The sequence below is a fragment of the Pangasianodon hypophthalmus genome, chromosome 2 (assembly GCF_027358585.1).
Source record: "Pangasianodon hypophthalmus isolate fPanHyp1 chromosome 2, fPanHyp1.pri, whole genome shotgun sequence".
Classification (NCBI taxonomy): domain Eukaryota; kingdom Metazoa; phylum Chordata; class Actinopteri; order Siluriformes; family Pangasiidae; genus Pangasianodon; species Pangasianodon hypophthalmus.
This window is the reverse complement of record NC_069711.1, coordinates 26630746-26643432: the sequence shown is the minus strand read 5'-3', so window position 1 is coordinate 26643432 and position 12687 is coordinate 26630746. Positions and strand designations below refer to the sequence as shown.

At 37.3% G+C, this 12687-nt stretch overlaps 1 protein-coding gene across 1 annotated transcript; it reads right to left on the bottom strand.

Annotated features, from left to right (window-relative positions):
- Positions 1-7795: 7795 nt before the first annotated feature.
- Positions 7796-9434, bottom strand: trim63a (tripartite motif containing 63a). Its single transcript, XM_034311050.2, has one exon. The coding sequence runs from the start codon at positions 9315-9317 to the stop codon at positions 8265-8267; it is 1053 nt and encodes a 350-aa protein (XP_034166941.1). The 5' UTR covers positions 9318-9434; the 3' UTR covers positions 7796-8264.
- Between the last annotated feature and the right edge of the window lie 3253 nt (positions 9435-12687).

Sequence of the window (12687 nt, the reverse complement as noted above, 5' to 3'; positions counted from 1 at the left end):
ACATGCTTACATTTTCAAGTGAAAAGGGGAGAGACAGACAGGCTTAGTGTTTCCAGTGAATGGAGTGCTTTTTTATTTAAAATAGCTCAAGGAAAGTGTCATTCCTCTACCATCTACAGACAAACAGCCATTGTGATACATACTGACTTTCAGAACAACTTATATATTCCTGTAGGTGTAAAAGAAAAGTATGTCTTGTGTAAGTTATTTAGCCTATATATATATATATATATATATATATATATATATATATATATATATATATATGTATATATATATATATATATATATATATATATATATATATATATGTAAAGGTTAGGGTCACTGTGGTTCTGGAGCCTATTGCAGAAACCTGTCCATGGCAGGGCACCACATATACACACATTCACACACAGGTGTAGTATTGATTAAGCCAAGTTTAATCAAATCAGCTGATAACTGGAGATTTTTTTTTTGGTTAAAAAATAAGAGCCACCAAACAAATACTCTGGACAGTGACTGTCATCAGCATGGTTACATTGGAAAGTGTTTCATAATCAAAGTGTCCGGTACCAGCTGGATCACATGCTTGTTTATATTTACATGAATATAGAAGGAGGGAGTGTGTGGGCTGTGTGTGTGTGTAAACTGACTGTCTGTATCAGAATTACATCATAAATGACTTCTAATGAAGGACATTGTAGATCAAGGATGAATAATTCAGAAAAGTAAACATAATTTGGTCACTCTCAATGCTTCAGAACTAGGTAATCAATATAGAACTATAATAAAGCTCTAATAGAGCTCTGAAAAAGTGTCAATTACTACATTATAAACTGAGATGAAATGAAAATAAGCTCTGCAATCACAGCTAACTGGGATCTGGAACTACCTAAAACAAAACAAAAGTTTGAGCTAGGATCCTCAAAAATAGATAGGAATTTTTGCTTAAAACGTAAAATGTTCATTGAAAAATTACACAACTATAAAGTAAAATAGACAGGCATTTATCAATAACACCTTTCTCCTGGATATCTACTTGTTTTTGAATGTAATCCACTGATGCAACAAATGAAAGACCTTTGATTATCTTGTTCAAATACATTAGTTACTGGGTTAGAACTGAGTTCTGAAGATGATCATCAGAAGGCCTAATGATAGCTACTGTTTGTAAATGATTCTTAATACTTATTTTTAAATATTGTCTGTCAAGAATGTATTGATTGTAGTTGAAATGTATTTGCAATAAATAACGTTATTCGTACATACTGTATGTTCATTCATTCATGCATCTTCATTCAATTGGTCTTCATACGGTGGATCTGGAGCAAAACCCCAGGAAGACTGGTCATGAGATGGGAATACACCCTGAATGGGACTGAATCAGTCTGTGGCAGGGCACCAAGCACATGCACATTCACACACTCATTCACAACCAGGGGCAATTTAGAGTAGCCAATCCACCTCTTGGAATTTTTTGGATGGTGAGAGGAAACTGGAGAACCCATAGGAAACCCACACAGACATGGGGAGACCATGCAATAGTCCACACAGACAAAAAAACGAAAGTTCAGGATTGACCTGGTTAGCCAGGGGCTATGAAGTACCATTTATATCCTAATTCATTTTCAGTAAATTGGTTCCCATGTTTATGAAAGACAAGCCTCTGTTCACAGAAATAGAACAAAGACCTCCTGTAGTCAAATGTTTACCCCAAAATCATTCTCATGGCTGGATCAGGAAGCTGTTGCAAGGTTGACAATCGACTTTAACAGGAAACATGACAAGCAAGTTACACACAGCACTGTTGCCAAACGTATTAAAAAATTAAAAAACTGGAAGTGTTGAGAACCAACCAAGAAGTGGACGTCCACGAATATCCACTGACGAAGGCACAACCGATTTGGTGCTGGCATACGTAGTCCCCTATGTATGGAGACTTTTGGGACACACTGTATATATATATAGCTCATTAAATAACCAATCCAGCCCCTTGCTGTGATATGACCTATTATACACTCTTTCAAACAAGACAGTAACAGGTTCTTCATTTTCTAAAGAGTTCTACTTGTAACCCTTTTTAATAGGGAAAACCTCTACTGTAGGGTTCAACATAGAGCCTTCCATTAGAGGCACAAAAATGATTTTTGGAAAACAAACATTTTCCATGTATATAGACATTTCATAAGAACAGCAATTTAATCCCTTATAAAAAAAATCATGTATATTTCAATCTATGCTTTTCAGACGTGATAACATATGATGGAGTATTTCAGCACTTTATGCCCTAAAATTTCAAATGTGATCTCAGATAGACACATACGTCATCATGTAAATTATCATGTTATTACATGTGAGTGATCATATCAAATAACAACTGCAGTGGGATTGAATTCAATTAAATTTTATTAGTGTAGCACTTTTAACAATTGGCATAAAGTTGCTTTACAGAAAATTAGATTCAGATTAAATCGTTGTTGAACAAACCAGAGGCAACTGTGGCAAGAAAAAACACTCTGAGAGAAGATCTCTTCTTCTTCATTTTGACCTTGGATAGTGGGATTTTGAAAATTGTAGTAAACAATAAAATAGTGACAAACAGTAGCAAATATATTGGAAATATACAGTATGTTAGGTAGGAGAAGTATGTGGGACGTGCACAATAATAAACACAGATTATACCTCAGCGCTGTTGAATTCTCGAAACTAATTGGTTAAAGGTGTTGATTAATTTTCTATAACAGCAGCTTTGATAGTAATCACAAGTTCATATTAATGTACTCATTTTAATATTTATTATATTTATATAGTAACAACTAATTCACATGGATTTGTATGGCAGACACTCCACATGATCTAAGCCTAATAATAAATGAATGAAAAAGAAATTTTATTTATTAAAAAACATAATTGTATTGATGTGGTGAAACGTTTCTGTAAGGAGACAATGTAGTATTTTTGGAAGGAGTCTCCAGTGTCAGGACTTTCTGTTTTCTTGATAAAATAACAAGCTGCATTTTTTTGTCTTATTAATGTCAAGTGAGAAAGAAAAAAGAAAGACTTGGGAGCGATTAACTGTTATAACAGGAGCACATCTATATATATATACAGTATACATATATATATAAACATTAATAATAATAATAATAATAATAAATAAACATTCCCATCATTCAAATTGCTTATAGCAAATTGCTGTGTTATAAGACAAATCTCTCTAAGAGATTGCTGTTATTAGGAAATATTTTATATTTATAACTTCAGGGTAGTCATGGGGCCTCACACCATCTTGTCATGTTTTATTCTTTACTTAGTGCAAGGTTATACCTGGCTTTAACTCTCATATTTTTCCCCCAAAAAATTTCACTCATTTGCCTTTTAGTGTCTTTGTGTTAGGGACACGCAAAGTTAGCTAGGCCTGATTGTGATCTTTATGCCAGCAAGACACATGGCAAGGTGACAGAGGGAAAGAGTCTATTTACTGTGCAGCCATGTACAGGCAGTGGCTGCTGCGTCTGAAAATGAACTGTAGATATTTTTACACAGCAACGCTCTTAGATGTGCACTCTGCAGAATCTCAGGTCATGTTTTTCAGGTCACATCTTTCATCGTGTCCGTGATTTGCACCCATATTCTCTACCTCATAAATAGTAAAACACTTTATTGATATAGCATCTTTCTCAAATGCAAGATGCCATCCATTAAACTGGGTTAGTAAAGGAAAGACCAAAGGCCAACGCACGAGAAGTTATTGAAATATATTATTGCTGCATTTTGAAGGAAGACCCTTTGAGACAAAGGTTTCTGTGCATTTGGGACACACAATCCTCTATTGCTGGTTAAAGCAGGAGTAGGAGCTCTGATCCTGGTCCTTGTTAAGCCGTGGGAGTTGATAGAGGCTGTGTCCTTCGACGAGTTACAGCAGAGGCTAAGGGCGAGCTGATTCACAAGTCTAAAATTAGATGCAATATACTGGTCCAGGGGAAGTCCTGCTCTTATTTAGAGAAGCAGGTTTGAGCTTCTAGCCCTCTCTTCCAATGTGCCATGTCTGGATCAGACCAGACATGTGGTCTAATGCACAGCTGAGGAATAAAGGTCTTCTCCAAAGAAGTATTTTCAAGAAGGGTGAAACCAGAGAAGATGAGGCCCAGTAGTTTGTTCATTAGGAAAATTGCGGTCTCAAAGACTCCAAAGATCTATTCATAAAAAGGACATACAAATGAGAAATACTTTATTTGGTACATATCAGAGCCATGCTTTTCTGTAACAGGGGAATAGGCAAGCATTTCGATGTTTCTCAGTGATCCAGACTGATACATACTCAGTTGTGGGTTACTGGGAACAACCATTTAAACCAATTAGAATTGTGGCACAAGAGAAGTGAAGTTTCTCACAAGCTAAATGAAATTATACAATTAACTGTGTCAACTCCCCTAAATTCTTTCCGAAAATTACTCATATTCTACTTTCCACAGAAAGTACACTCAAATGAGCAGTTCGTTAAGTGCTGGTGAATGTCTTAGCCTGATTAATAGGGCTTTTTTTTTCTCTTTGGTGGTATGCCACAAATAGAAGTCAGGTTAAGTTAATATACAAATAAGTCCAGCATGACAACATCAAACCTTTGTTTCTGCCACTCTTTTTAATACACTTGAATACTGATTGCATGACTGGGCCAAATGTACTTGGTGCTGACGCATTATGTGCCAGAACATTCTTCAACATGTTGGAAACATGATACCTGCTGTTCATGCCATGCAGTATACATATACCATCAGAATGTAAAATACTATTCTAAGCATCTGGGCTTTACAGAGGTGTGGCGCTTCATGGTTTTCAGCAAGTAAGCCATCGAGACAGCTGCTGAAGTGTTCTTAGACAGAGATCCACTTTGCTTGAATAGATCTGTAATGGATGTATTGTTGATCCAGATAGGATTTTATAGCAATGCACCTGTACAGTTCAAATACTACAAATCGTCTTAATTGCCAACAATATAAACAATTTAATGTAATAGGTACATGAAGTTCTTTGCTTTGACCGTAAGGTTCCTTCCAAGTGTGTTTTAAATGTGGGCTGCAAATATGACACTTTTATTATATAGTCCCCGCTGAAGGTATTGGAATGCTCCTTTAAAAGCAATGGCTTTTTATTGTGTTGCATAGCAGAATTTTCTTTCTTCTCTCTGTGACAGCTAACCATTCATTAGTCTAGGGTCTTAACTTACTCTATAACTCATGCCTCATGGATCAAATGCCTATAACCAGGCAGCTATAAAGCTATGAGATCTCCTATTCTATCAGTGACAGTTTAAGAGGACACTGGCATGCCATGATGTATTTCATTATCAAGGCCCTTGTGTTTTCTTCAAGACAAAAGACACATTTAAAATATACAGTCCCCTCTGAAAGTATTAGAATGGCAAAACCAATTCTTTTGTTTCTGCTATACACTGAAGATATTAGGGTTTGAGATCAAAAGATGAATATGAGAATATAGATCAGAATTTCAGCTTTCGTTTCCCGATATTTACATCTAGATGTGTTAAACAACCTAGGACATGGCACCTTTGATGGCAGATCACCCAATTTTTAGGTGAGCAAAAGTATTTGAACAGAGAGTCTTAAAGTAAATGAAAGTAAATAACCCCTGATATTTGGTTGCATATCCCTTGCTTGCAACAAGCCAGTGGCCCACTGACATAACCAAACTGTTGCATTCTTCTTTTGTGATACTCTCCTAGGCTTGTACCACTGCATGTTTGTTCTGGGGGATTTCTCCTGGTGATTGACTTGTACTTTGTTGTGTTGGCAGTTTGTTTTGGATCACTGTCTAGCCATGCAAGCCCAAGCAATGACACTTCCTCCACCGTGCTTGACAGATGAGCTTGTATCTTTTGGATCATGATCCTTTCTTTTTCCACACTTTCCATCATTTTGGTAGAGGTTAATCTTGGTTCCAGAACCTTTATGGCCCATCTGTGTATTTCTTTTCCAATTCTAATCTGGCCATCTGATTCTTACTGCTGATGAGTGGTTTGCATCTTGTGCTTCTTCAGATGATGGATTGTGATATCTTCACCCCTGCCCTGTTGAGGTTGTTGGTGATGTCACTTACTGTTGTTTTTGGGATTTTCTTCACAGCTCTCACAATGTTTCTGTCATCAACTGCTCTTGTTTTCCTTGGCCGACCTGTTCGATGTCTGGTTGTTAGTACTCCAGTAGTTTCATACTTTTTCAGGACATTCCAAATTGTTGTACTGGCTATGCCCAATGCTTGTGCAATGGCTCTGATCGATTTTCCTTCTTTTCCCAGCTTCAGAATAGCTTGCTTTTCTCCCATAGACAGTTTCTGGTCTTCATGTTGGCTTATCCTTTTTAACAACAAATGCAGTCTTCACAGGTGAAACCCAGGGCTCAAACCAAGAATAGACATTTAGAGCTATTTACTATTTAAACAATCAATCTAACAGAGTAGACCTGGGCAACAAGAAACACCTGTCAGTTATATGTTCCAATATTTTTGATCACTTGAAAAATGGGTGGGTTCAAACAAAAGGTGCCATGTTCTAAGCTGTTTAACAAAACTAGATGTAGATATCAAGAAATGAAATGATTCTGATCTATATTCTCATATTCATCTTTTGATCTCAAACCCTAATATCTTCAGTGTATAGCAGAAACAAAAGAATTGGTCTTGCCATTCTAATATTTCCAGAGGGGACTGTATATTTTAAATGTGTCTTTTGTCTTGAAGAAAACACAAGGGCCTTGATAATGAAATACATCATGGCATGCCAGTGTCCTCTTAAACTGTCACTGATAGAATAGGAGATCTTATAGCTTTATAGCTGCCTGGTTATACGCATTTGATCCATGAGGCATGAGTTATAGAGTAAGTTAAGACCCTAGACTAATGAATGGTTAGGTGTCACAGAGAGAAAAAAGAAAATTCCGCTATGCAACACAATAAAAAGCCATTGCTTTTAAAGGAAATCTCATAGTAGAATTAGTAGGATTTTTTAATATATAAATTAATGACAGGCATCCAAACTTTTTATTGTTTGCCTTTGGATTGTGCATTGCCTGTTTAGTCAGTGGTTATTTGGAAATTACCGTCTGATTGAGAAGACATATTATAGTTTGGTTTATAGCATGAACCAAACAATTGCACTGTACCTTTCTTATTTAATTTTTTTATTGTGTATTAATTTATGTTAATTAATTAATTAATTTATCTATTTATTCAGAAGTATATCAATCTAAACTCACTCTCTCTCTCTCTCTCTCTCTCTCTCTCTCTATATATATATATACATATATATATATATAAAATAGTTTCTGAATGATCACAAAAATTAATAAATAAATTAAGATACAATAAAAACTACAAAACATCAAATTTTTTCATTATCCATTTACATTGTCTTTACTACAATGTTCTTTTTGTGCTTATTTAGCTTAATGAGCCCACTGTACTGTACAGCTATTGTTTTAACTCTGGACCCTAGCAACTATCTCTAGCTGATGGTGGAATCAGTGTTGACCCCTGGCCACATAGCGCAGTCAGGCATGTGTGTCAGCAGCTGTAATTGTCGTGGATGGAAACATGAAGCGTTCTGTAGTCTATTCCTGGACTTACATGGCCTCTCTCATGCTCACCCTGCAAATATAGTCTGCCTCTTGTACGTCAAACAGCAGACCACCATAGTTAGGAAATGTTTGTCGTTGCTGTTGTGTCTATTCCTAACAACAACTATATGAAGAACTGTGTGTGGATATGAGGTGTAGGAGACTTCTTTTAAGCAATAAAAAACATGTTTTTTTGGTAAACACTTTATTCCCATTGAATTATCCAATGAAAATAAACTTTTACAGTAGTTCATGAGTCAACTGCATCATTTCAAGTATTCAAACATTTTGACATACACACTAAAACTAAATTTTAACAGCTGTATTCTACAGCTAGCAAATCTAGTTTTGACTTAACAATCCTATCAAATCTAATATTCAGGTGTAAACCTTGTCATCTACACTAAAGATAACAGAAATAATTAAATATGAACATTCATATAAATACAAAAGTATAAAAGTCAAGTGGAAAGTGGAAATGGTGCAATTTGTTATGTAAAAAAAACTGCTTTTAAGATTGCACACACTCATCACAGTTTTCAAAAGCAGCTATTTTGTGTTCCTGTGCTAACCAGGGCTCTTTTTATTTCTTCATCTACCCTTTCTCCATAAAACGTCTTTGTATCAAACAAAGTTCTTCATTACTATTGCTTACTCCTCTTCTTCCTCTTCTGCCTCTTCAAATTCCTCCTCTTCTTCCTCCTCATCATCATCTGCACCAAAGTCAATTTTTGCAAGAATGGCCTCTACTTCTTCAGTAAACAGTGTGAGGTGGTCCATCTTCTCAAAGCCAAGTTCTGGCCTTTGTAATTGGGAGTTTTTGGCTGTGTCCTTGGCTTCTGCAATGAGCTTCTTGGCATTGATGAGGAACTCAGCTATGCTGCTGTTGTCCAAACTTTGCGTGGCTTGGTCCATCAGCTTACTGCTAGCTTCCAACCGTTCTTTGTACTGCTGAATTAGCGATTGCACCACTGCTACCTTCTCATCCTGCTCCTGTGTGATCTGCTCCAGCAGCTGGGCCTTACGCTCTTCCAGGACTGCATAGAGTAAGTCAAACTTCTCTCCCAGTCTCTGCTTCTGTAGTTGGCTGTTCTCCTCCACAGCTTTGCAGATGTCCTCCATTTGCACTAGCATGGCCTGCACACAGCTGTTGCTAGCTGCAAGCAACTCAGTTGAGTTTTGGAGCTCAGCCTTTTGGTTTTCATAGACACTCTTCAGGGTGGATACTTTGCAGTCCTTGTGCTGGCCAAACACCTTGCACATGGAGCATGTAGGGACCTGGCAGGAAATACAATAGATGTTGATGCGCTCGTCTGCATGTTCCTGGCACATTTGCTCTTTTGTATCCTTGGCCTTCAAAGGAGGCTCCAGGCCACCATCACCACCACCGCTGTTCTCCTGTTGTTGCTTGTAGATGTCAATTATGTTCTCTACAAGGAGATTTCTCTGAAGCCCATAGACACCATGGCGGTCCAGCACCACCTCAAAGCGGCAGGTTGGGCAGCGGAAGATTCCTCCTGAGAAGTGGTAGGGGTTACGAGAGTCGTAGAGGTCATTAGCGCAGCCACGGCATAGATTATGCTGGCAGGGAAGGATGACCACCGGCTTGGTGAACATATCCAGGCAGATGGGGCAGCTCAGCTGCTTCTCCAGGCTCTCCATAGGACCTACGGCCCTCACTACTTGGCCTGTCTGAATGTCCATGTCTATACGTATCCTCAGTCCTTTTTTCTTTGCGCTGGATCCTAGCTTCCGTGAGTGTAAAGCTCTCCTGTGTGTTTCTGTTCTTGTCAAGGTTTATTTTGATCTACTGGTCCAGTTGGCCACCCTCTAAGCTTATATACCAGCCAGCCGGTTGTGTCATTTGATCCAGGGGGTGGCTGTGTCAAGATTCCATCCTACACTTGTTTGTGAAGCTTGATTCGGAGAAGACATGCGGCCTCTTGACATAACCCACTTGGGTAGTCACATGCCAAACTTAGCAGCACTCCCCCCCCCATCCGCACTCCATCTGTGGGAGCACTGAAGCAGCACCAGCCAAACAAGTCCCATGTGACCAGTGAGGTACTCATACAGAGCTCCACTGGTTGCTCAACAACATGTCAGGTGAAGCTGTGCATAACTCAGGTTTGTTTACAGCTTATTATGCACCCATTCAATAAGCTTTATTATTGCTTCATCATATCAGGTTTTCATATACCGAAACATATATATGGCAAGATGCAATGCACAAACCTGTCCACTTCTGTGTCTACCAGTAAGCTTCAAGCTGGTTCTTCTTATGTAAAGTTTCTTTGAAAGATTCTAGTAATGCTCCTGGATATCCCTCTGTTGTGAATATACTATTGCTCAATATTACAACTGCTTCTTTGTAAATAGACATAAACATGTGTACCACTAGACATGTGTACCATTTCCACCTCACTGGTGCAAATAGACATGTGTACCACTTCCAACTCACTGCCCCTGGAACCCACTTGTGCAACTTTCCTCTGAAAGGAAAGCACTCATTGTAAAGTCTCTCAAAATAACAGGTGTTGTTCATGATGTTATCAAGCTAACAGGTTGGAACATGTTACTGGGTGTCACACCTTTTTGCAACATGGAAATATTGCATGGAGCGATAAACAGTCCAGCCCTGATTTTTTTTAAGCACATGGCATTATTTTTCATTGCACTGTTGAGAGTGTGAAACTGTTTTTATATATAACATATAAAGGTGTGGATTATTATTTCTAAAATGGAAACATGTTGAAATTTAAAAATAAATAAATTACTTCATAAATGACAATGCTGTGGACATATGGCATGTGAGGAGGTTCTGTGCGTGTTCTCCACATTTCTGCATGGGTTTCCTATGGGTTTTCCACTTTCCTCCAACATTCCAGAACCTTGCCAGTAGGTGGATTGGCTACTCTAAATTGCCCCTGGTTGTGAATGAGTGTGTGAATGTGCATGTGCTTGGTGCCCTGCCACAGACTGATGTCCCATTCAGGGTGTATTCCCATCTCATGACCAGTGTTCCTGGGGTAGTGCTCCAGATCCACCGTATGAAGACCAACTGAGTGAAGATGCATGAATGAATGAACATACAGTATGTACGAATAAAGTTATTTATTGCAAATACATTTCAACTACAATCAATACATTCTTGACAGACAATATTTAAAAATAAGTATTAAGAGTCATTTACAAACAGTAGCTATCATTAGGCCTTCTGTTGATCAACTTCAGAACTCAGTTCTAACCCAGTAACTAATGTATTTGAACAAGATAATCAAAGGTCTTTCATTTGTTGCATCAGTGGATTACATTAAAAAACAAGTAGATATCCAGGAGAAAGATGTTATTGATAAATGCCTGTCTATTTTACTTTATAGCTGTGTCATTTTTCCATGAACATTTTATGTTTTAAGCAAAAATTCCTATCTGTTTTTGAGGATCCTAGCTCAAACTTTTGTTTTGTTTTAGGTAGTTCCAGATCCCAGTTAGCTGTGATTGCAGAGCTTATTTTCATTTCATCTCAGTTTATAATGTAGTAATTGACACTTTTTCAGAGCTCTATTAGAGCTTTATTATAGTTCTATATTGATTACCTAGTTCTGAAGCATTGAGAGTGACCAAATTATGTTTACTTTTCTGAATTATTCATCCTTGATCTACAATGTCCTTCATTAGAAGTCATTTATGATGTAATTCTGATACAGACAGTCAGTTTACACACACACACAGCCCACACACTCCCTCCTTCTATATTCATGTAAATATAAACAAGCATGTGATCCAGCTGGTACCGGACACTTTGATTATGAAACACTTTCCAATGTAACCATGCTGATGACAGTCACTGTCCAGAGTATTTGTTTGGTGGCTCTTATTTTTTAACAAAAAAAAATCTCCAGTTATCAGCTGAATTGATTAAACTTGGCTTAATCAATACTACACTTGACTGCTGAAGTTTTAAATAAATCTAAGATTTATCTTAATTAAGGCAGCATAGTCAAAAAACAGTGCGATAAAGAGGTGAAGGTGAAGATGGTTCCAAGGACTCTGAGTTCACAGGGTGCCCAATAGATCCCAAGAAAGAAAATCACCTGTCAAGACTCTTGAACTTTCGTCTGGTGCCTAGATAGTGCTGACAGAATATATGACACTAGACATACTTGTGTGTGTCCTGGTGTCAGAATCACTGTTTTTTTTCACTGTGCAGTGTGTTCTGGGGGCATGTTGTCCTCAGGTCAGACTAAATGTCAAAACGAAGATCAAATCACATCAGTGCGTTTAATAAGAAACCATGAAAACCTACAAATGCTGTTGTCCTATTTAGGGTCACACATTTCAGTTTGTTTAAAATAGCTTTATACTAGGCTTGGGATGATACACAGGTAAAAATCTGATATGCACCAGGAATGGGCGAATCCTAGTTTTCTATTTAATCCAACGCTGAAAATTGTGATGTTGGGTTATATAGTTATACCATGAAGGTAACTAAAATAACTTTCCCTTAACACACCTTGTTAATGTTTTCTTGTAGTATGTCAATAATCAGGTTATTTCCTTGGTTGTCTTTAACTCATCTCAAGAAGACAGTGGATATTGGAAAGTGTAACTATGCAAAAATACCACCAGATGGCAGATCACATTTGCTTTTCCAAGCTCTCCCATCATTTATAATGGTTATCATCTAGAATACCATGTTGCCTTGTCAGTATAGTCTTAAAATCAGTATACAATTTTAATAAGTACCTTATTTATGCAACAGAAAGAGACAGAAAAAAAATTAGAGACAGTCACATAGATGTCCAAGAACTGCCTTTATATACTAGTCATATATTGCACTATATCACCTATTTTTCACCAGATGCTAGATTTTTTTTTTTTTTTTTTTTAACGAAGTAACATAACTTTAGTATAATACAATCTAAGCAGAAAACATTTGAGTTTATGGTGCTCAAGGGCTTAACAGTGTTTCAGCAATGTCATGAGAAAAAACTATAACCATTTAACTGCCAGCGTCTCAAAATATTTTATTTACCTCATAATAAGGAAGGTGTTACTGTACATTTCTAACGTA

What these genes read in the sequence shown, in the direction of transcription:
- trim63a (XM_034311050.2), bottom strand. Translation starts at nt 9,317, where the DNA reads ATGGACATTCAGACAGGCCAAGTAGTGAGGGCCGTAGGTCCTATGGAG.